This window comes from Balaenoptera ricei, chromosome 5, assembly GCF_028023285.1.
Source record: "Balaenoptera ricei isolate mBalRic1 chromosome 5, mBalRic1.hap2, whole genome shotgun sequence".
Lineage (NCBI taxonomy): Eukaryota > Metazoa > Chordata > Mammalia > Artiodactyla > Balaenopteridae > Balaenoptera > Balaenoptera ricei.
The window spans coordinates 120,829,284-120,854,655 of NC_082643.1; the positions used below are offsets into that span (position 1 = coordinate 120,829,284).

Here is a 25,372-nt window from a genome sequence, read left to right on the forward strand (position 1 = left end):
AAGATTTAAATTCTATGGGGATAACTGCTAAAACAGACATATGGACCAAATTATATGGGAAAAAAATTCAGAAGATTTAGTAAATAACAACCATGATGAAGTCAGAGAAAGTTGTGTGCACACTGACACACACTCACATAAAATAAAATTTCAGCCAGGGATTAGAGAATAAGTAGGAGTTTGCTAGGTGGGGTATGTATAGATGTAACAGGAGGATGGAAAGGTAGCTGGGTCAAAAAAGCATCTTAGATAAAAGCATGGAGTTGTACAGGGGAGTGATGTGTTCAGAGTACATGAGCCAGAATTTTCTACAACTGAAGATGTAGCTAAGGTGGTAGCTAATGGTCTTATAAAGAAACTTAAATTTTTGAATTTAATTTTTTAGATTAAGGTAGTGGGGGGAGTCTCATGGTTACATTTTAAAGCAAGGAAACCGGAGGCCAGGATCCCAGGCTGCTGAAATAGTCTCAGGGAGACTCTCAGAGCCTAAATCACTGCGATGACAGCTGGAGTGGAGGAGGAGCTACAGAAACACGTCAATAGTCTTACTGACCATATCAGTTGAGCTTCTGCCTTGGAAGGGAAATTTTTCTGAGATGATTGACAAAACAAATAAGGCAGGGGCACTATATGAAACTGCTGCATTAAGAACCTAGCGGAGGGACTTCCCTGGCAATCCAGTGGTTAAGACTTTGCCTTCCGATGCAGGGGGTGTGGGTTCGATCCCTGGCCGGGGAGTTACTATCCCATGTGCCTCGCAGCCAAAAAAACCAAAAAACATAAAACAGAAGCAATACTGTAACAAATTCAATAAAGACCTTAAAAATGGTCCACATCAAGGGACTTCCCTGGTGGCACAGTGGCTGGGAATCTGCCTGCCAATGCAGGGGAAACGGGTTCAAGCCCTGGTCCAGGAAGATCCCACGTGCCGTGGAGCAACTAAGCCCGTGTGCCACAACTACTGAGCCTGCGCTCTAGAGCCCACGAGCCACAACTACTGAGCCTGCGCTCTAGGGCCCACGGGCCACAACTACTGAGCCTGCGCTCTAGGGCCCGTGGGCCACAACTACTGAGCCTGCACTCTAGGGCCCGTGGGCCACAACTACTGAGCCTGCGCTCTAGGGCCCGTGGGCCACAACTACTGAAGCCCACGCTCCTAGAGCCCGTGTTCCACAACAAGAGGAGCCACTGCAATGAGAAGCCCGCACACTGCAACGAAGAGTAGCCCCTGCTCGCTGCAACTTGAGAAAGCCCGTTCACAGGAACGAAGACCCAACGCAACCAAAAATAAAGGAATGAATAAATAAATAAATAAATAAATTTATTTTATTAAAAAATGGTCCATATCAAAAAAAACTTAAAAAAAAAAAAAAGAAAGGAAAAGAACCTAGCATCATATTCTATCTGAAAGGGACATACAAATGAAATTATTAGTTTTACATATATATTTTTTGGCTGTGTTGGGTCTTCGTTGCTGTGCGTGGGCTTTCTCTAGCTGCGGTGAGCAGGGGCTACTCTTCGTGGCGGTGCCCGGGTTTCTCATTGCGGTGGCTTCTCTTGTTGCGGAACACGGGCTCTAGGTGTGCAGGCTTCAGTAGTTGTGGCACGTGGGCTCAGTAGTTGCAGCACATGGGCCCTAGAGCACACGGGCTTCAGTAGCTGCAGCTCATGGGCTCTAGAGTGTAGGCTCAGTAGTTGTGGCGCACGAGCTCAGCTGCTCCACGGCATGTGGGATCTTCCTGGACCAGGGCTCAAACCCATGTCCCTTGAGTTGGCAGGTGTACTCCCAACCACTGCACCACCAGGGAAGTCCCTATTTTTTTCTTTCTGCCACCACTTTTTAGTTTTTAAAGATGATCACTGCAGTGGATGGTCTAGCTATTTAATCATGTTAACAGCCTAGGAGGATTGATCTGTGTCTTAGGCATTTCTACATCCCCATGGCACCACCCGAATGTTTGTTTGTGAATCAAAGGTCAGCTCATGACATATAAAAGTAATTCGCTTGTATCTGACATCCATATATAAACACTTGAAGTCCTGGGAACACTTACTCTGCAGTAATCCAAAGTAGCAACATATTCATATGATCCTAGAGATAGCTCTGGCTTCTCATAGTGGTCCAGTCTTCTTCCGATGTGGTCCAGATGTTGGAAATAGAATGGTGGAACTAATAAAAACAAAATAGGAAAGGAAATCTTTTATTTTTACAACACAGACAATTTAGTAAGTTCTCAAAATTTATTATGGGAAGAAAGGAGTTAGTATGAGAAAAAAAATATTTTAGTATATTCTAAACATCCACTATTAAAAAGCATGTCTTAGAAAGAATAAGGGTTTTCTAAAATATCTTCTTGACCCTTCTGCAAGTTATTGATGACAAAGAATCATTAATGACTTGGATCTTTACAGAGAAATAGCGGATAAAAGTACTGGCGTTTTAAAATTGTCACAACCAAAATTTAATTGTCCCTATTTAATTACCTCTTTTAAAAGGAATTTTGACCTTTTCTAACTATTTAACAATAAGCAGGTAATTGGCCCAGAATTTTCCTCAGAATATTAGAAACAGAAGTCTACACACACAGAGAAAAGAAAGACTGGTTTACTATCTTCTTATTTGGACCATATTATTAACAATAATGTTTATTATCCTTTAATTAAGAGATGTCTTCAGCCATGGGTAGTTTGCATGGTAATCTTTAATGTTTGGGCTTCAGAGTGGAAAAGGATTACTGTATTTGGGAAAGACTACACCACTAAGATCTCAGCTGAGGAACTCTTAATTTGATTCAAATGTCTAAGAAGGTTAGATCTGGCAAAGCCCTGGAAGTCATCCAATAGCATAGGAACACTTATGAGTCACACACCAAACACTTGGACAAATATGGCCTGGTATCTCTGTGAAAACGAACGCCTGTTGCCTTGAGATTAATACGGCTGGCTATTAAACCACTGACAATAGAAGTATTTAGAATAAGCAGTAATGCTCTGGTTTTAAGCGTTTCGTAAAGAACAACATTTTCATTTGTAAAACCACAGAAGTAATGACCTGTTTTAAAACCAATAACTCAGTACTCTTTATTTTCAGTTGTGAACTAACACAAGGGTTATAACAGGACTGTTTTCTTAGTTTCGCCTTAAGAAAATAATCACTAAGGCTTGATTTTTTTCTATTTTCTTACCATATCATGGCCATTTCTTTTTAAACAAGTTTTATAAGATTCACATGTACATATGGATCTCTGAATTCGGAAAATTCAATGTCTTGAAAAGATTATGGAAGTGGGAAACTGATAGTCTTGGCTGAGCTGAGAAAGCTATAGGGGCCTTAAACTGCTACTTTATTACATTTAGATGAGATAGAGGACGCTGCACTGGCTGTTCTAGGATGCACGGGTGGTACTTTCTACAGTTCCTGTAATTTATTTTCACACATCTGCATGTAAGATGTGAAAAAATTTCCCCTTAAAATCAATTAATTTTAGGGGGAATCAAATCAAATCAATTTAATTTTAGCATTTAATATTATCTGCCATGTTTTATAAACCTGAATTCAAGTCCCCCCGTAAATCATGCACGGCCACATGACATTCGTCTTCCGGCGTGTCTTTTGGCCTCACGTGCTTCCCACTGTGTAATCTCTGGACACTCTGAAGGGAAACAGAGTGGAGCCATGTGACCAAGCCCGGTGGGTTCTTTCTAACTCCAACAAACCTCTGTCTTCTTTAAACCTAAATGAAGAATGCAGGCACCTATGTCAATCTAAGGGAGTCTGGTTTCCTTGCAGGAACTAATATTGGAGTCTAATATGAATAGAAAATGAACATGGCAGCTTCCTAGGCGTGGATATCAAGGGAGGGGAATTTACTGTGTAGAAATACAGGAACTCTGTGTGGTTTTCCTCTACTAGGAAGTGGCGGGGCCTTTTAAGGCTCTGAGCTGACACGTTGGGCGTAAAGCCAGAGGGTCACACCAAATTGAAGATCCTAGATGCTCTAAGTGGACAGATGCTGGACAGATTTCTGATCACCTTGCTAAGAAGGTTGTAGGCTTGAGCGGAGACAATGGAAATCTGGTGACCTTGGTGGAGGCGTTTATCAAAATGCTTCAGGAGAGGCCTCTGCCGTCTCGTGACTTTTTTCCTCCAAAACTAAAGCCCTGGGAAGTGCACGGTCACAGGGTTCCTGAAATCCAGGTCCCAGGATTGTGTGACAGCCAAGGATTTGGTTGCAGATTTCATCCAGGATGAGAGATGGAATAAGATCTTCCTTAGAAAGAAAAGTAAGGGTGGAGGATGAACAAGATCTGGTCTCACTAGTGTACCCAATTCGTACTGAGTAGGTGCCACGGGTGGAGCAAGGAAAGAGACCTCCCAAGAGGACCACGGCCCGGTCTTCGAGGTGAGGCTGGAAACCAATGAATCCACTCCACAGCAAGGCATTTTTAAAGGTCTCTGTGAGTAAGCCTCACCATGTCAGTCTCCGGCCCTGGGAGCTGGGCAAAGCCATGGGCTGTGATAAGGGGGCGGGTAAACAAGGAGACCAGCATTGCTCTCCCACCAGAGCACACACAGGAGGCAGGGGGCCGAGAACGCCGTGACACAGGCAGAAAACTGCCTGAGCTCCCTTGTCATCGAGGAGCAGCCAGCAGCCACAGGCTCCTGGGCAGAGTGCTGTACATTCCTCAGACCTAGTGTCCTGGAGGGAAGGATATCTACGAAGATAAGGAACAGAGGAAAACACATAAAAGACTCACGCTCTCATAATCATTGCGTGGTTCTAGAAAAACTCTATAAATGTAAATGAATATGGGAATGTTCTCAGCCTGAGAATGTGCTTCCTTTGACACCAAAGAATTAAAAAGAGAGACGTGTTATAAATATAACGAATGTAAACACTTTTGGCAAGCTTGCAGTTTTTTTCAACATCTGTGAATTCATACCAGGATGAAATTGAAAATACAGTGAATCTGGGAAAGCCCTTCATAATAACGTTTTTTTTTTTTCTTTTTTAAACAATCTGACATTCATATTGGAGGAAAAAATCTATATACGTGTTAAAGCCCTGAGCTATACCTGAGCTTTTCCTAAATACTGATGAACTCACATTCAAGAATAATTCGGAGGAATGGTGAAAGAGGGAACAATCTCTCAAGTTTATCATCTCTAAACGCAGATAAAAGACAGTTCTTCTGTGTAATTTCCCTGAAGGGAAGCCAACCAGAACACCCTAAGTTTAGGACATCCAAGCCCCTCCTACTCGCATAGAAATGCGCGAGTCCCACAGGGAAGTTGCTATGTTTCTTATAAAACTCAAAAATAGGGAAGTCATCCCTGGTGGCGCAGTGGTTGAGAATCCGCCTGCCAATGCAGGGGACACGGGTTCGAGCCCTGGTCTGGGAAGATCCCACATGCCGCGGAGCAACTGGGCCCGTGAGCCACAACTACTGAGCCTGCGTGTCTGGAGCCTGTGCTCTGCAACAAGAGAGGCCGCGATAGTGAGAGGCCCGCGCACCACGATGAAGAGTGGCCCCCACTTGCCGCAATTAGAGAAAGCCCTCGCACAGAAACGAAGGCCCAACACAGCCATAAATAAATTAATTAATTAATTTAAAAAAAATAGGGAAGTCATTTAATTTCTCAATTCCTTTTCACAAAGCCTCAGTTGGAGGCAAAACGAAATTTTACCTCTTATGTTTACAGAAGATAAACCTCAGAGATTGTTCCCTGTCTCATCATTCCTTTGAGTTATTCTTGAGGGTGTTTAGGAAAAGCTCAGGTCTAACTAAGAGCCTTAACAGACATACATTTTTTTCCTAAGCTAAGAAGTATAATATGTTCCGTTTACTACAGAACTTTCCCTGAGGGCACGTGCTGGCGCCACTTACCGTCATTCACGCAGTTGCAAAATCCACACTGGTACCTCCTTCCTCCTTCAATGAACTGCATGAACGGGCACATGTAGGCTTTGCACCTGTTGCATCTGACTGGTCCAGTCTCCCCATGATTTACCAAGTAGAGGGGCGTCTACAGGAAGCAAGCACAAGTAAGAGACATGTGGGTATAGGATTTCTAGGTTATTCTAAATAACCAAGGTTATTTCCGAAGTCTTACGTATTAATTGTAATTTGAAAACTCTGGACTCATTAAGGAACTCAACTCCTAGTGTTCACCAGGGGAGTAAGGACGCCTCTTGGTACCTTGTGGAATTCAAGGCACTACCCAAACGAAAATTAATCTAAATGTACATGTAATTAATAAGCATATGTGTACATTTATGTATATGTGTATTTACCCACGTGTGCGAAGACAGAGAAGAAATATCATGATGGTAGTAATACTTAATAAAGCTTATGTTGGAAACGTCCTGGGCACCGTGTATCACATATTTCGCTAAGTTTGTTCATTAACTATAAATAAAGAAGGCGGAACTGGGTCTGATTTTAAAAGCTCTGGTTTGAAAGAAAAAAAAAAACAGAGCAGGACTTCCTTGGTGGTCCAGCAGTTAAAACTCTGTGCTTCCACTGCAGGGGGCGTGGGTTTGAACTCTGGTCAGGGAACTAAGATCCCACATGTCGCACAGAGCACCCAAAATATTTATAAATAAATAAACAAACAAACAAATAAAAGCTCTAGTTTGCATAGTGGTATGCCACTTAGCTAATTCCAACACAGTATATAAAATGTTTCTTCAAAAATGCAACTCTCTGAAGAAATATGCAATAATGTTCACTTATTTAGGCAAGGAGGCTGATTCTGCCTTTTCTGTGTCTTTAATCCCATGACAAAACGTCTCACGAAGTACTTTCAATGTGGCTGGTCATGCTTTGCCAGAACAAAAAAATAAATATTTCAATTGCTTCTTCCTCACAAACATGCATAGAAACCATTACACATCTTTTACAGCTTGAAAGTGAAAAAACTCAGCACTAGAAGTCTGCCTTGTTTCTCAACACTTCCAGCTTTCAGAATAAAACCACATAGATTCTTTTTGCTTGTATAAATCTCCTTAAAGATAACATTTCTAGAAAAGCTTGACAATTACAGGGTTTGGCACATCAACCAAGTTTTTCTTTAAAGACAAAGACGTAAATAAAGCAGACTGCTGTTTCATGGAGACTTGAGGAGCAGGAGGAGGGTGGCGATGAAGTGGGGTCATAAGGCCATTTTCTGCCATTTTCTTGCGGGGGGGAAAAAAAGGAAAAAAGAGAGAGAGATCTACTGTCTGTCCCTGCCCAGACGTTCAATGTGAAAACTAATCCACTGCTGAGGTTTCAGAAATGAGTTGTGAGATCTCAGAGTAGGAAAACACAGATAATAGAATACATAAAAGAATCAGGAAAAGGATAAAAAAAAAAAAAAAAACATTCAGAATCACTCCCTCTGCACTGCCCTCTCCCTCATCTCTTGCCTCAAGGAAGCCAGAAGATGGACTGGACTTTCTTATTTCTGGTCTCTTCTGATCTGTAGGCACGGGCGTAGCTCTGGTGTCCCACGCACACGGTTGTGACAGGATTAAATGAGGAAGCCACGTGCAGGACAGACTACTAAGCCTGGCATAACTAACTGTTGTTATCACATCTGTGCTGAGCGGCCTTTCCTCCAAACCACTCAGCTCAGGAGAGAGTGTATATTTAATAGGACAGTTATAGTCTGATAAGTGTGAGATAGGCTTGAGTTTCTAAAGGCATTTATTTATATAAACTTTCAAATTAGCTACCTTGTGACTGTAAAATGTTACTGTAAAAAATGATCTAAAAGACAGGGAATCTACCTTGCTGGAGCTTTTGATAGTATCTGATGGTTACAAAAGTTGACAGGTACAGTAGATTTTAAAACCATTCTAGGAGTTTGATTTAAATACACATATGGGCTTCCCTGGTGGCGCAGTGGTTGAGAATCTGCCTGCCAATGCAGGGGACACGGGTTCGAGCCCTGGTCTGGGAGGATCCCACATGCTGCGGAGCGACTAGGCCCGTGAGCCACAATTACTGAGCCTGCGCGTCTGGAGCCTGTGCTCCGCAACAAGAGAGGCCGCGACAGTGAAGAGGCCCGCGCACCGCGATGAAGAGTGGCCCCCGCTCGCCGCAACTAGAGAAAGCCCTCGCACAGAAACGAAGACCCAACACAGCCATAAATAAATAAATAAATAAATAATAAAATAAATACATATATATTCAAATACTGACATACACAATACTTTTTTTTATATAAATTTTTTGTTTGAAAAGCATAAAGTGATGAATGTGTATCTTCTTCAACTGGTAATAACAAGAAATAATATGAGGGGACAAAAGGGAAGCAAACAGAAAGATATAGGTACCAACAAGAGATTCTTAGGACAGTGAATGGAGAATCAGAATAAGAAGTGAAAGACAACAAAAAATGTAACGATAAGGTAGCTTTTTCTGGGTCAAAAATCCAGTCATCAGTCATGACTTTGGTTGCTGCTCTGTTCTACAGCTTCAACCTTGGAGCTGAGGAGGTGATTTCAAGAGAGTTAAACTAGGGTTAAAGCCTTCAATGCGCATAAACTCCAGCCAAGTTTACTTCTCTCATCCTTTTATTTTCAGAGTTCAAAGGCTATAATTAATTCCCTGAGACACGTTAGAAACAAAATCTGATGCAATTATTTGCTAGACAAAGCAGAGGTAATGGAAGGAAAATTAACCTTATTTTTACTGATATGATTTACTGAAAGACAGGCCCAGCCTAAAATTACTGTGAAATTGTCGGCACCTACCACCTAAGCATTCCAGTCCTGGCAGATTCAAACTTGCAGAACTGAAAATGAATGTCTAGTAACAAACTGGAGTCGAGTAATGACTGTATCGAGGCTGTAAAATACGCTTGCATTTTTTCTATTTTCACTCTTCTGGAAACTGGATGATGGATAGGTAAGGAAGGTCCTCAGACAATTGAGGTGACAGTAAAGAATGTTAAAAGCTTTTTAACTGTTTGCATTTTCTTTTTGGGCAACAGGACAAGGGTTTCCAAATTACACTGTCTTGTTTCATCTCTCTTAGGCTATGTTGAAGACCATCAGAGATTTTTCTTTGCTCTCTCCAGATGTCTGCTTATCTGCTCTACAGTAGCGTGCATGAGCTCATAAATAGCTAATCTCACTTTTCTTCTGAGTTCAACTTCAGTGTATACAGCTTTAAAAAAAAAAAAATCACATTACTTTCCAAAAAGTTGCCTAAGTTTTTTTCTCTTCTTACCAAGGGCATTATGTTATACTCACCTCAGAGCTATTTTCAGACTTTGCAATTTTGTTTATAAGTGTGTTTTAATCTTTTGGCCTCTGGTATATTCCTGCCTGCTCTTTCTTTTCTGTTCTTCTCTTAAATGGAAAAAGTAAAAGGATGGAGAGCCTTGCTGTAAAACCTTCATCTGGCTATTCTTGGCTCTGGTCCTGTGTGGCATGAGTTTATATAACATGTAAGTGATGGGGATGCTGGGGAAAGAAGAGGGAGGAAAATAATATTTGAATCTTTGGCTTGTATTTTTGGACTACCAGGGTTTTGCCAAATACTTTATTGGTACTAATTTAATTAAGATGCTTTAATTGAATAAAATGTATCTCTTTTTTGTGCATATGTAACACCGTGGTCGATTCTGGAGAACAAGAAAGAATATAATTCATTGAGAAATTAGGTACAGTGGTAAAACTTTTGGTTATTATTCCACGTAAAAGGAGTAGATAACAAAATGTATCAATCAACAACTCCTCGGCACTACTAATACAATTTTAAAAGTTTTCATGTGTTTACATATTACCAGTTTTCTAAGTATTACTGCCATTCTCTTTAACATCTGTGCATTCGGTGCTGGGTGTGCTGTGTGCCTTGGTGGGGCATACAGTCCAGTGGGATAGAAAGACATTAAACAAACAAGCAGGCAAACATGCGATTAAAAGAGCAAGGCAGGAGTAGAAAGCATACTTGGGAAATCATCATTAATAAAAAGTACCACTAAACCATTCACAGATTGTAATCCAAAACAAAAACAGAAATGAAGCACAACCTAGAAAGATCCAACATGAAGAATTCTGGTAAAGTTTATAGCCTCTGTATTTTTGTTTTGGCATCTCTATAACTAAGAAATGTCTGAATACCCAAGTCTTGCTATATAGTCTTTGTCTTAGCAAAGTGATGAATAACAGAAGGCAGCTAAATATTACAAGCTGATTATACCAAATCTGGAAAGCTGAAGAAAATATGGTGTTCTTATAGCACAGATCCACTAGGTGGCACTGTACAACTAAAAATTAAAACAAAACTATATAATTTCCTCAGTAGGTAATAAAATACTCAAGATAATTATGCTACCTTCATTTTATGTAACTATAATAACATTGACCTGAACTTACATCAGTTATTACCATCACAAAATGAAGAAACCTATACTTTTCTTGAAAAATCCTCTGATAATGGTTAAAAAATATTCTGGGTGAAACAAAACGTGATTAAACATGAAATACAGGCTATTTTAAGCATGAATTACATAGAAATTACAGACTGTGCCAAATTAACTGAAGATAATAGCCAAGAAAAACTTATTTTAAAAGTTTCTAATCCTCTTCCAACTTTTCCTTGTCTGCACGTAGGAAAACGGACACAGTGATGGGACAGGCAGCCCCAAGCACAGCAGGCACAGTAGGCCGCTGACGGCAGCCTGGGAGGCGAGGAAGCCAGCGCTCCTGCTGCCAGCGCCCACCCCCTGCTCTCTGCGTTCGCACTCGAGGTGCAAGATAACAAAGCAAAGACGAGGAGGCTTGCATCATGGTGCTCAGCAGTGCACTGTGATGGAGAAATGGTTTTCTTCCTGCTGGAACATCAAATCACGGGCAACAGCGTGCCTGAGGGGAGAGAGAAGACAGAGTGGCCAGATCGGAGATTTCAGGAACACCCTGGCTTGGGAAGAAGGTATTCCTGCCCATCTCCAGGATATTCCTCGGTGAAAACCGTCCCCCTCTCCTCTCTCTTCTTCCATTGCTCCACTGCTCACCTTATTTCTTCAGGACGAGAGTTCACCTAAGTTCTAACGCACGCACACACACGCTCACTCTTTAACCACCTACTTTCCCCTGTCTTCTAACACTTGTTTACTGATTTTGAAAAAATACACATTTCCCATTTTCAATGTATACTTCTCTTCCTTTTTTTCCCTCTCCTTCTATTTCCTTCATTAGAAGTCTCCAGGAAAGTAATCAGTGTCCTGGAACTATATAGTTGTCCCCACATGACCAATACTCTACTTTACTAAGTGTCTGAAGGAAATATCTCAGCTAAATAATTACTAGTAATGGGAGAGACATTTGTGCCTACAGTGGTTCCTAAATCAGATCAGAAGATTTATAGCAAGAAGACCTGCCAAAATGTGACACGCTCCTCCAGCTTGATCAAGGATCATATTCAACATCAGATTATATTCCCCAGTAAATTTGATCTTTACAATGGTAAATATATATCTCTAGCAGCAAAGGTTTTGTGTTGTCAAATGTGATTCTGGCACACAGCTACTTCTTTGGGATTGGAGTGCTGCTTATTTTTTGGATCTGTCTCAAGAGAAGTCAGTTGGTAATTTGGATTAATCAGGGGGTATAAGTAGAAGCATGAAAATGGTATGTGAAAAGATAATCCAGAACCTGTGATGAACAACTACCCTTTAAAAATGTTAAACATTCAGACTGTTAGGCATGCTGGAAGACAAGCAGAGCCGGATTCCCAGAGGATTATGCCCAGTAGCTAAAATGAAAAGAGAGTCTGTATCAACTGCACTTATTAAAGATATTTCCATAGGAAAGAGAAATGAGAAGCAGCTTGTGTGTGTTTTCTATTTTTGGCTTCACCATATATGACATTCAGTCAGCCTACGTGGGCAGAAAAAGTACAGGGCAGTAGCTGCTTACCATACACACGTTTTCTCAACAGCAGTTCTATTTTGTTGGACTCTTTAAAATAACAGGTATGGCATGAAAGAATAATATTTTCTGAATGCCTTTTAAAAATCATGTTATGCAACCTTTAAAAAGAAACCAAGCCTGATAATAAAATACTCAATGTACTGTAATAATTATGAGAATTATTCAGACTTTTAAAAAATGTTTTCAGTTGGCCCTAAAACTTGGCATTTTCATGTTTCCAGAAAATTAACCTCTTGCTAGTTTCGGTATTTGTGGCACTTGAGAGATTATTTTCAATTTTTTCCTCTTCAACAATGCTGTTAAGTCTATTTATTTTTATTTTTTTAAAGTCTTTATTGAATTTGTTACAGTACTGCTTCTGTCTTTATGTTTTGGTTTTTTGGCTGTGAGGCATGTGGGATCTTAGCTCCCCAACCAGGAATCAAACCCGTACCCCCTGCATTGGAAGGTGAAGTCCTAACCACTGGACTGCCAAGGAAGTCCCTGTTAAGTCTATTTATTCTTGTTATAACTATATCTAGAGCTTATATTGGATTTGAACACGTCTTTTATTTGGAAACTGGTCTTTTCTGGTTTGGGGGGTGGTGTTTTTATTTTTTTGTTTTGGTCTATCCAGCATTGAAAAATCCTGGAAAATGTTACTGATTCAAAGTTATAATATATGTAAGATCATAACTATCACCTGTACGATTTATATTCAATAGTTTAAAATGCTTTCATGTATATAAAAGCTAATCGTGATGTTGAGACACTCACAACCCTGGCAGTGGGAATTATCACCCATGCTGTCAGAAGGGAATGGACATGTGAGGGGCAGTGACTTGTCCAATAAACTGCAGGGCTATAGCTTGAATCCCCATTCATTTTCTGTGCGAAACATTCAGAAACTGCTTGCAGCTCGCTTCTGTAGAAAAAGCACATAGTTTCAGAGAAAGCTGCCATCACACACCGTCTGTGTCTTGAACCAAGCCCTTGGTGGTCCCTGGTACCCATGAAGTGTCTCCTGCCATTTCTCTCTCTCTTTCTCTACAGGAGTTATTTTATATCTTTTTAACTCCATTTTATCCTTCAAATAAGCTCTCCTCCCACCTCCCTCAGCAGGTAACTTTGCCGCCTTGCTCACAAAGAAAAACAGAAAACCTCAGAGAGGAACTGCCTTGACTTTTCCCCACGGATTTACCAGCACCTACCTAAGGTCTTCCTTTCTCCCTCCTGTTACAACAGAAGGGGTATCCCTCCCTCCTCCTGACTTGCTGTCAGTGACCTTGTCTAAACTGGGACCAAGTCTCAATCTGGCCCCTCAGGACTGGCTTAGGCATCTCAGCTGTGCGTTGCCATATGACCTCGGGCCCAGCAGCACTCATCACAATGCTTTACTTTTCAGCATCACTGCTAAATTCTCAGACCCATGCCTCACATGTCTAACATTTGTTTTATCGCATGTCTCCTATAGCACAATACCTGAGAGAGGGGGCAGTGATAGTTTTTGAATGAACAAACAAAATATCCACCAGCTACCCACGAATATACTACCATGACTACCTGCGGCAGTTCATGATAGGTGCTAAGCAAAAGGCACAGACAAAAGAAGAAATCACTTGTGGCGGGGGGGTGGGGTGGGGGGTGCTGGGCATGGGGGAGTGGTCAATAAAGCATTCTTTCAAGGTGGGTAGTTACGCGGAGATACATTTCCACGGACTGACAGGGAGGGAATAGTGAGAACAGCACAACTCAGGAAGAAAAGCCTGAGCTTGGCGTCTGTTGGTGGTCAGCATGCAAGCAGCCTAGTCCAGCTGAGAAGAAGGGAGATAAAGAGGAAGGATGGAGGGATTTTATGGAGAGTTGTCAAAACCGGGTAGAGCAGTATGTCCTCACTGGCCAGGTTTCTCCCTCCCTCTCTCTCTCTCTCTCTCTCATCTCAAATCAGTTGTTGCTGCATAGTAACAATTCTGACAGAACATAGTTAAGAGATTTCACCATTCACGGAACAAAAACCATGTCTTTGGAAGAATGGTTGGTATAGGTTTTGAAACCTGCCTATCAATTAGTAAATTCTATCATATGTTTTACAATTACCATGAGGGGTCTTTAGAATTTCTGTTTGTTTCATCATCCCCTGTATGTTATTCAATTCCTAAAAACTCTTTTAAAAATAAACTCAAAAGATGTTTGAATATTAGATCTAATTTTTAAGGTAAATTTCTAACTATAAAAAAATTCACTCCTTAACAGCTTAGGTAAGCCTCAGGTTCACCACTGATCCCCAGGGCCTGTGTTTCACAGTATATGCTCAATAAATATTTATTGAATAGATGATAAGAAAAGGAGGGAGGGAGGGAGGGGAAAAGGAAAAACTGAAGTCTGAATGAAAAAAAAAAATGAAGGAAGAAGGAAAATACAGAAGTCACGTTTGGACATGAGGATATTTGCCAGTTCTTTTATCACAGAAGATTAGGTGTGGGTGTGAAAAACCTTAATATGTTAAGTTCATCCCAATATATGCACAAATAACTACACTGGGAGACTCTTCTCTTGTAATGGCCAATAGCGTCTTAAAGCAAACACAGCTGTGACCTTTCTCCCCAGGCCCTCTAATGCCAGGGGGACTTTTTAGGGGGAAGGTCAAATTGGACTATATGCTGAAGTCTATGAAAGGGCTGCTCCTGGTGACGGGGCATCCAGAGTTTCGAAAGGGAAAATAAATATCAGTGCAGTTCGGAGAGCACCATAATATCAGTTTTCCTGAATGGAAGTCATAGTTCATGACTAAATTATAAACCGTGAGAAATGATACTTAACCAAAAACTGCTCTGTTTGGATTGGGTTATGCTGATGCAGTCTTTCAAGTTACGGGTATATTTGCAAAGATCAGCATCATTTTTCTTCCTGGAACACATGTTGGCAATTTGAGTAAGACATTCCCTCTCAAGGAGCTATGATATTCAGGAATTCTATAGCTGAGAGACATTTTCCCACATTTCTTTTAAACTTTGACCTATTATAGTTTATCTTTGGTCCCTAAGGAAGAATTAATTATATTTTGTTGTCTAATTATAGGCCACTTGCAGAAGCCATGTTTAATTGCTTCAATTGCTATAAGAACGCACAATGTTCCACAGATGATGAAAATATATTGTAGACTTAAAAACCCTATGAATCAAGTTTGTTTCTTCCATGAAGAAACAAGAAAATGATTGGCAATTTTTTGTTCCTCAAAGGAAAGTTGTAAAATACTCCACTTTAAAGATGAAAGTGTTAAAAATAATAAGCCTAGAGGCAAACTTCCTTTGTCTCTCTGACAGAATTACAAGTCAGCCAACGTCTTCCCTCCATTTATCTCACTTCTTTATGGCCATGAAAACACCTTCAAAATGTTCCCCCCTATGCATGAGCCAAGTCTATTATTTAAATGACACCCTCTCAATCAGGCATACCTGTCTAACCTATTCAATCAGAAACCTGCACTCTAGCCCCTCCCACGGGCAGTTCTCATCCCCCAATCTGCTCTACTTTTTCCTTCCTCCATTTGTTCAATAATTTTCTTATTATCAGGTTCATTGTCTTGCCTCTTTCTGTTAAAATGTGAGCTCGATGAGGGCAGAGATCTTTGTCTGTTTTGTTCACTGACATATCCCAGGACCAAGAAGAGTACGTGGCACATATTGGGTAAAGAGTAAATGTTTGTTGAATTAAATACCTATTGAATAGCATAGAAAGAAATAAACCCATGCACCTACGGTCAATTAATCTATGACAAAGGAGGCAAGAATATACACTGGAGAAAAGACAGTCTCTTCAATAAGTGGTGCTGGGAAAACTGCACAGGTACATGGAGAAGAATGAAATTAGAACATTCTCTAACACCATATACAAAAATAAACTAAAAATGGATGAGAAACTTAAATGTAAGACCTGATACTATAAAACTCCTAGAGGAAAACACAGGCAGAACACTCTTTGACATAAATCACAGCAGTATCTTTTTGGATCCGTCTCCTAGAGTAATGGAAATAAAAACAAAAATAAACAAATGGGACCTAATTAAACTTAAAAGGTTTTGCACAGCAAAGGAAACCATAAAGAAAACAAAAAGACAACATACAGAATGGGAGAAAACATTTGCAAATGGTATGACCGACAAGGGATTAATCTCCAAAATATATAAACAGCTCATACAGCTCAATATCAAAAAACCCAAACAACCCAATCAAAAAATGGGCAGAAGATCTAAATAGAGATTTCTCCAAAGAAGACATACAGATGGCCAAGAAGCACATGAAAAGATGCTCAGCATCACTAATTATTAGAGAAATGCAAATCAAAACTACAATGTAATATCACCTCACACCAGTCAGAATGGCCATCATCAAAAAGTCTACAAATAATAAATGCTGGAGAGGGTGTGGAGAGAAGGGAACCCTCCTACACTGTTGGTGGGAATATAAGTTGGTACAGCGACTATGGAGAACAGTATGAAGGTTCCTTAAAAAACTAAAAATTGGGCTACCATATGATCCTGCATTCCCACTCCTGGACACATATCTGGACAAAACTCTATTTCGAAAAAATACTTGCACCCCAATGTTCACAGCAGCACTATTTACAATAGCTAAGACATGGAAGCAACCTAAATGTCCATCAACAGATGAATGGATAAAGAAGATGTGGTATATTTATACAATGGAATATTAGCCATAAAAAAAGGATGAAATAATGCCATTTGCATTATAAATATGAGCTAATAAATTTTCTATCCTTTTCCATTATTTCATGGATTGTCATACTAAGTGAAGTAAGCCAGACACAGAAAGACAAATATCATATGATACCACTTATACGTGTAATCTAGGAAAAAAATGACACGATGAGCTTATATACAAAACAGAAATAGAGCCATAGACATAGAAAAGAAACTTATGTTTACCAAGAGGGAAAGGGTGGGAGGGATAAATTAGGAGTTTGGGACTAACACACATGCACTACTATATATAAAACAGATAACCAATAAGGACCTACTGTTTAGCACAAGGAACTATACTCAATATTTTGTAATAACCTGTAAGGGAAAGGAATCTGAAAAAAAAAAAAAAATATATATATATATATATATATATGTGTGTGTATGTATAACTGAATCACTTTGCTGTACACCTCAAATTAACACTACATTGTAAATCAACTATACTTCAATAAAAAAGGAAAAAAAATTCTTGTTGAAATAGAATAAGTAAATTAGCAATCCTTCATAAAAATGGACACTGCTCATCATATCACAAAACAATGTATTATTGCCCAGATTATGTTGTACAAAACAATTGAAAAATTCCTAAAAATTCATGTGATTATACAATTATAAAACTGATTCTGTAAATAAGGATATCAGAAAAGTCAAATTACTATTTCCCTTTTCAGAGTTGACACCTACAGAAGCTATACATTTATCCAAGCATATCCAAGCTTTTTATATGAATTGCTTTTAGAGTGGGAAAAAATACAGGACTCTAAGATTCATGCAGTCCGATGTGCTATCAATGCCACCATCCCTGGTGGGCAGCCCCATGCACTGGCCAGGCCACTTCCAAGTAATGCAGCAAATCATCTTTTGTGAGTTAATTTGATCTGGGCAAATAGACAAAAGCCATTTGGAGGTAAGACTTGAAAATAGGGTTTTAAAAAAAGTTGAGAAGAAATTTTTAATTTAAAAAATGTGTGTGACCAATTTGAAAGCATCTAGAGAAATAAACACATTTATATATTTATTATATATCAATAATGAGCTGGAAGGAGAGGAAAGATGACTTTTTAATTTATCAAATAAATAATAAAAATTGATAAATATGAGCTAATAAATTTTCTATCCTTTTTCTATAGGAAAAGGAGAAATGCAGACAAAACTGATGTTTGAAGTACTTAGATAAAAGAGTTTTTCAAAACTTTTTAAACTGTGGAGGAGAAGAGAGTATGGAATATAGTAAACAAAAAGAAACTTAAATCTCATTCTCATGTTAAAGACTATGATATACATCAATTTACCTTGGTAGTTCAGTTCTGGATTAAGAAGAGTGAACTTGGGACTTCCCTGGTGGCGCAGTGGTTAAGAATCTGCCTGCCAATGCAGGGGACACGGGTTTGAGCCCTGGTCCGGGAAGATCCCACATGCCGCGGAGCAACTAAGCCCGTGCACCACAACTACTGAGCCTGTGCTCTAGAGCCCGCGAGCCACAACTACTGAAGACCACATGCCACAACTACTGAAGCCCACGCGCCTAGAGCCCGTGCTCCGCAACGAGAAGCCACTGCAATGAGAAGCCCATGCACTTCAACGAAGAGTAGCCCCCATTCGCCTCAACTAGAGAAAGCCCGCGCGCAGCAACGAAGGCCCAATGCAGCCAAAAATTAATCAATTAATTATTTTTTAAAAAAGAGTGAACTTTGTGGTGGATGAGTTCCATGATATCTACATACACTAGAGTTTATCATTATGGCTCTTCTGTTTTACCTGTATTTTGCAGACATATTGTTCAAGAAAGTCAAAGATGCTCTTATTTTCCCAAATAATAACATTTTAAAGATTTTAATCCTTTTTTTTAAACATGTATGTCCATATATCCTCCCCCTCTCTCTCATAAATACACACACATACACACACAGAGTATATCTTCACTTTATAGTGAGATGATATGGAAAGAAACAAATACTGGACGGGAGAATAAAGTGAAACCTAAGCTAAACATATGAAGAATTTTACTGTCCAGGAAATTCTTTAAGCAACTATTATCCTAGTCAGCACAACTTGGCTCCTAGATTGTCAGTTCCTTTTTAAGTTACCTTGGAACTTGTTCAGTAGCAAATGCAGCATTTTTACATAAAGTACATGCTCAATAAGTGTTTCAGCATAGATCTCTATGTGAAAATCTCATCAAATTACTTGGCCTCAAAAGTCTAATTTACTTCCAAATACAAATGATATTGTGGAATGAAACTATCATGGTAAATATTTATTTAGCACAAAGGTTTTCCAGGAACTGTTTCAGGTCTTGGGAATAAAATAGTAAGGAAAAATTACAGGTGGTGCTTACCCTCATAGAACCTAGTGGGAGAAAGACAGGAATCAAATACACAAATACAAAATTGCAAACGGTGATAAACAGTATTAGGAGAGCTCCAGGGAGTATAATGTGGGGTATCCTGGAAAGCTATCGGGAGGAGGTGACCTTGAACTGAAATCTAAAAGGTGAATAGTAATTAACTAGGCTAAAAGGACAGGATAGTGTGTGGGAGATGGAGAGAAAATTATTCCAGCAAATGCCCATGAAGCACCTTATGAAAAAACAAAAGCTATAGAAATGTTTATGTAACGGTGGGTGTTTATCATTTGAATAGTAAAAACAGAAAATAGTGATGTAATATCAGATGACAGGGACCATGCAACATTTTTTAAAAAACGTAAATGAGTAGCTCTTTCCCTTTTATATGAATATAAATTGTGGCATCCACATCAGTTCCCTCCTTCTTATGTAAGATATGTAGCTAGAATCACTGAAAGGGTATGATAATATCCCTCTTCGATGTATACACTTCAGGTAAATTTAAATTACTGTAGTTTTCATACTTCTCTTCCTTGCACATAGTAGAAACTCCAAATCAATGATTGTTGGATTAAATTAAATTTTCCAAAGGGGAATTTATATGGTACAGCAAATAATCATAACTAATGATAAAGATATCATTTCTCATACCAGTTTATTTTATTTTTAAACAACTAAGAGTTAAGTGGTGCTATAATTTTATGAGAGAAATGAGGTTCAAAAAAGTTAAGTAAAAATTTTCAAGGTCACACTGCTCGAAGTGGTAGAGTCAATTTGTGCACCCAACTTCAATCGACGCTCAAATTCCTGCCTGCACCACCTTACCCACACGACGTTCAATTCCTGACAAAGAATTGGTCCCCAAATCACTTGTGCATCAGACAAACTTGGGTGCTATTTTCAAACGTTTCATGAAACAATTTCAAATTACAGGTTTGCATAGGGCTTTCTCTTCCTTTCATCCTTAAAAATATGACTTTATTTTTTTTTTAGCCTTTCATTCAGTGAGAACTTGTGGCTTAGGAAACTTTCAAATAAAAATCTTTAAAATTTTGACTTTCGTATACTTGAGCACTGAGGAGACACATCAACTGCAGAAATTTTAAGTTCTTGTATTACCTAAATATCCATAAAATGTGACTGAAGTTAGTAATAACGAAGCAGTGTAGAAATAGTGTATTTCACTGATTCTAAAATCTCATCAAAGCTTCCAACTCAACATGACACAATGCTAAGAAGTCATTGTTAGGAAGATATAGTTCTCTTTTAGAAATGTTAAAATGTGAAGAAAATGTGAGAAAATGTGGGCCTTAGAATTGATGAAAATGATAGTGAGAGGCTCTAAAATGCTTCCTCTCCTGTGGTGACTCCTCACAGATGCCCGGAATTCTACATCCAGGGAGCTTGGTCTTCTCGGCTCCCATGTGACGGATGCTGTATACTCAATTGCCAGGCATTGAAGGTCATAAAACCCACACCTGGATTCACTGAAAGTTAAACCAAGGAAGAATGCTTTCTTTTTCATTCTCGTTTCTCCTGACATTACTCTCCATTTAATTAAATAAATAAATAAATAAAGAGTTACGTGAATAATTCTGTGATTAAAAACATAAGTTTGGTATATTTAAACTTCTAAATTGTAACTTAAAATAGAATTCTAACAACCTTTGCCCTGACAAATGTGACTCTCCCTGTATGCCTGCTATAACACCACTCTAAAAAGGGATTACGTCCTGTTCTTCAGCTGCCTAGCTTTTTCATAGTACTTTTTCATAGCACTGTACAAACAGTGGCCAAAATCCTTAAGGGATAAGATTTAGTTTCTAAAGTGACTTTATACATTAAGTATTTTAAGTGTTATATTCGTAATTCTATTTCTACACGAGTACATAGATTTTATTTTTCCAAGTTTTTATATTAATACTTTTAAAATATTGCATTAAAGCAAACAATTTAAGACTACAATGCACATATTAAAAAACAGATTCAGGTTTTTGAAGCTTTCATTTTAAAATAATTTAAGATACAAGTCTTCTTTAAGTTCTTCAAAGGACACAATATTATGCAGTAATCAGTTTCATTTCAGAGCAGATTTATCACTAAAGCTAGCTAAATTGGGGCTATATATAAAAATGCATAGTCTCACAATCTTCATGTGCTTTTTAAAGTGAATAATATACTACAGATTTCTTATACTAAAAGCATAATATAAATGAAACCCCTTTGGGTTGGGTTGCACAACATATTCACATATACTTCTAACAACACATAGGATGTGTGACCAGTACATGGTAATCCACACTGAAAGTCCAATAAAGAGTGGAAAAGTAAAGTAGACACTAGCAGCCTTCTAGATTTATACAACATCGGAGCCAGGCTTCTCCCTCTTGGGAATGGCAGCCCAAGGTCACAGTACAAGGCACAGCGGAGACCTACAGTCATTTCCTGGCTCCTGACCCAGTAGGTGTTCCACCTATCGGTTACTATCTATGGTGCTTTGGAGAAAGTAGTCAATTTTTATTGGTTTCTGAAATATCTTTATATGATCAACAATTCTTCCTACTTGTTTAGCTGTTCTGCTCTATAATGAAATATAACCTCTCTCATTAATGTGATAGAATGTATCTATGATCTCTCAAATGATTTTTTTCTTTATCCACAGAGTTTGTCAGAAGCCTAAAATACCTAGAAATCAACCACTGTTCTGTAGTTTGATTTGTCTTTGTCTTTTAAATGTCATGTCTACCCAATCCTCAGAAAAGTGCATTCACTCACCCAGGACCTCTGCTGTATGCCCAGCCCACTGCCAGATTCCGGATGGTCTTTGCCTTCAAGGAGTACTAAGCAGCAGCTTGAAGTCAAAAGACTTCAAGAAAAGAGGTCTAAGATGGACATGTCAAGATAACTCACAAGCTTGCAGAAACAGGAGGCCCATTGCTAAAACAATTACCAGCAAGAAAAAGGAATGCTATTTTATGTGTTTAACCAAATAAAGCCTCAACAAGACAGATGTTGCTGCAAGAACTTGGAATTTGGAAACTCGAGTTCCAGCAGCATTACTTATTAGCTGTGTGACTTTCATTGCCCCAGAACCTGTAGAACTTCTATATCTATAAAACTCGGATAACACCCATTTCACAAGCTACCTTCCTTTAAAAAAGTTGACACACAAACAAAATACTACAGTGAGGCAGAATTTTTTTCCTTTGATGCATTAAACAGCAGTGGAAACTCTGCCTAAACTCTGCCAACTCATGCCAGCAAGATTGGCTAAGTCAAGTGCATGACAAAGCAATGCTTTCTGCTGGTGATGGATGTGGACGTAATGTGTTGGTGTTTAGTTTATTCTCTTACAGTCTTTTCCCTTTTTGTTAACCTCATTTGTCAGTTCATTAACATCCATCCCTTTTTCTTTCCAATGGCATCTTCTTCATACCTACCGAATCTATCAGAATATGAATAATCATGGAGAAAAATAATTTAAACAGTATTTAATAACAGTACAAACTTCTTTATTCATTAAGTCATAACTAACGTAAAACTTCCCTGAACCTAAACTCCAAAGAATGAGATTATTTCCATTACAGCCTTTTTCACACTGTACAAAAATTAGCTCTGTCCCAGCAGATTTTCTATACGTTCTAGACAAGAATAACTGGTCTTGTTTTTCCCCGTGTTCCTAAAGTCCAGCTCAGTTCCTATAAAGTAAGTAGGGGATTATAAATCAAGTGAAATTTAAAGTCTTGGATAAAAATTTATCTGATTAAACTAATTCAATAAGAAAGGAAATTACTTTGACTGTTATATCCGTTTATAATCTAAAAAAAAATACACAGATATTCCTGAATCTATTCACAGATGGAGTAAAAGCTTCTGCCATCTGGCTTATAGGTGAAATTATTTAATTTCATGTATAATTAGATGATGTATGCACTTGCCCAAAATCTAAAGATTTCCTATTTTAAAGAAAATGCAAAATTAAGTATAATCTTCAATCCTTTGTGCTGGAAATCTATACCATTTCTACCTCAGTCTTAAAATACGACATCAAAAATAAAATCACAGGTTACTAAGCAAAAGAGCTTACAAGGTAACTGATTACCTTTGCTGAATAAGTACCTCATAGTTAACTATATTAAATATAGCAATGGGTTTCACATAAAACACATACCAAAAAAAGTTAAAATTTATGGTAAGGAATATGAAATATTAAACAAAGATGACACAGATATGCCCTTGGAAATAGCATACATCTCCAAAGCAAACGCTCACAGGGAACATTCTCTGATGGTAACTGCCTGGGTCAGGTTTATTTTTATAGTCCGTTGCTAACACCATGACATGCTTTAAAGGTTCTGTCAAACAACAGAACTGACTTTAAAAAAAACAAACCACAAAACTGTACTAAATAAATCCTTTTGATCAATGCCATATCAGGATATCTTGAAGGATATCTTTTTTTAAATTGCAGTAATGATGGCAATATTAGTCAGATAAGGAATAAAATCCTTATCTGGATTTTCCTTATAGGAAAGTTTTACTATACCTAAAAATAAGCAAGCCATTTATTCTAGAGGAAAATAAATTAAAATGCTACTCACAGGGAGAATAGCAGTATTCATGTAATTCATTTACCTTCAAGAAACATACTTTAAAACTTATTTCCTTGATTATAGGTTATAAATATCAAAAATCAGCATGCCCCTTCTTTTCTATTATTAGCTCTAATTGTTCAGCTTCGGGCTTGAACAATTAAATAAATGACAATGCCATTTATGGATATGTGGACGCATGAACAGGCTTAGGGTGTAGAGAGCAGAAATTCACTTTTGAGCGTGTTAAGTTTGAGGGGTCTATGAGTTACCCAAGGAGAGATTTCAGAAAGGCATTTGGATATGTGAATGCGGGGTTACCGATACAGGGATGAACGAGTAAGGGAGCAGCAGCGTAGTGATTTAGAGTCAGGGACTCGGGTTCTGACTGCCTGGCTTGGAATCCTAGCTCTGCTACTTAGCAGCCGTTGGCCTTAATGAGTTATCTAACTCTGTGCCTGTGTCCTTACATCTAAAATGGAACAACAAATAGGTTTATGGGCTTCCCTGGTGGCGCAGTGGTTGAGAATCTGCCTGCCAATGCAGGGGACACGGGTTCGAGCCCTGGTCTGGGAAGATCCCACATGCCGCAGAGCAACTGGGCCCGTGAGCCACAATTACTGAGCCTGCGCGTCTGGAGCCTGTGCTCCGCAACAAGAGAGGCCGCGATAGTGAGAGGCCCGCGCACCGCGATGAAGAGTGGCCCCCGCTCGCCGCAACTAGAGAAAGCCCTCGCCCAGAAACGAAGACCCAACACAGCCATAAATAAATAAAAAATAAATAAATAAAAAAAAGAGTGGGGTAAAAGATATAACAATTGAATGCAATGGGCAAATCTTGATTGGGTTTAAAAAAAAAAAAAAAAGGTTTATGTGAGGATGAAATAAATAAACATACATTTAAAAACTGATAATTGTGCTCAATGAGTACTCTATAAGTTTTGACTATTATTATTCTCTCTAGCTACTCTAGTAGCTGTTATAGATGATACTTAGTCCTTGGGGGGACAGGGAGTATGCGAGAGAAGAGAGGAGACCCCCAAGCCCAAGCCTTAATGAACCCCAATATTAGATGTCAGGAAGGCAACAAAGGGAACTAAAATGTTCCCCGCTTGTGAAGCAGGAAAAAATACACCAGAAAGGTGTCATGGAAACCACAAGAGGGGAAGCTGTCAAGAAGGCCCAGATCCTTGGCGACCTAGACTTTCATCCAGGCAGCGGTAGAGTGGAGCAGTGATGGTTCCCTAATGCTAGCGGTTCTCCACGTTCAGGTCCAGTTAAGCGCCCAAAGAGGGAGACAACTTTCTTGAGGGCACAACCTTTAGGAACTTCTTCCTGGTGTTTTAGCATCCCTTTTACATTTCTTTTTTTTTCACCTTTAAGTCTATTTCAACAAATAAAAGTAAAGTATTCTTTAAAATAGAGAATGTCTTCATTCAACCCAGGACACACTGCTATATAAGAAATAGTAATCCTTCTCAAATACAGTATATCCATTAAATAGCTTACAATTTTGTTCACTGATTTTACCCCAATGATATATATAATATATATAAATTAATTATATATATATAATTATTCATATGTATAATACATAAATATATCTTTGAGTAATCCTGTTCTTGAAGGTCTAAGAAAAAAGGAAAGGCTTCTGTAGAGAGAGCGTGAATAGAGAAAATACGTTTACCTGGTCAGCACACCGGGTCTATAGCAACATGAAAAAACTAGAGTGTGTTATTTGCTTAAGCAGAGCTTCACCCTAA

The 25,372-nt window shown here is 38.8% G+C and overlaps 1 protein-coding gene across 3 annotated transcripts in view; it reads right to left on the reverse strand.

Moving 5' to 3' along the window:
* The window catches only part of SEC24D (SEC24 homolog D, COPII coat complex component), a 138,020-nt gene that overhangs the window by 39,131 nt on the left and 73,517 nt on the right, over positions 1–25,372 (reverse strand). For all 3 annotated transcript variants that reach the window (XM_059923516.1, XM_059923517.1, XM_059923515.1), the window contains 2 exons: positions 5,890–6,028; positions 2,055–2,170 (listed from right to left, as the gene is read on the reverse strand). In XM_059923516.1, the coding sequence (XP_059779499.1) occupies positions 2,055–2,170; positions 5,890–6,028 (255 nt within the window). The remainder of the gene's footprint in view (positions 1–2,054; positions 2,171–5,889; positions 6,029–25,372) is intronic.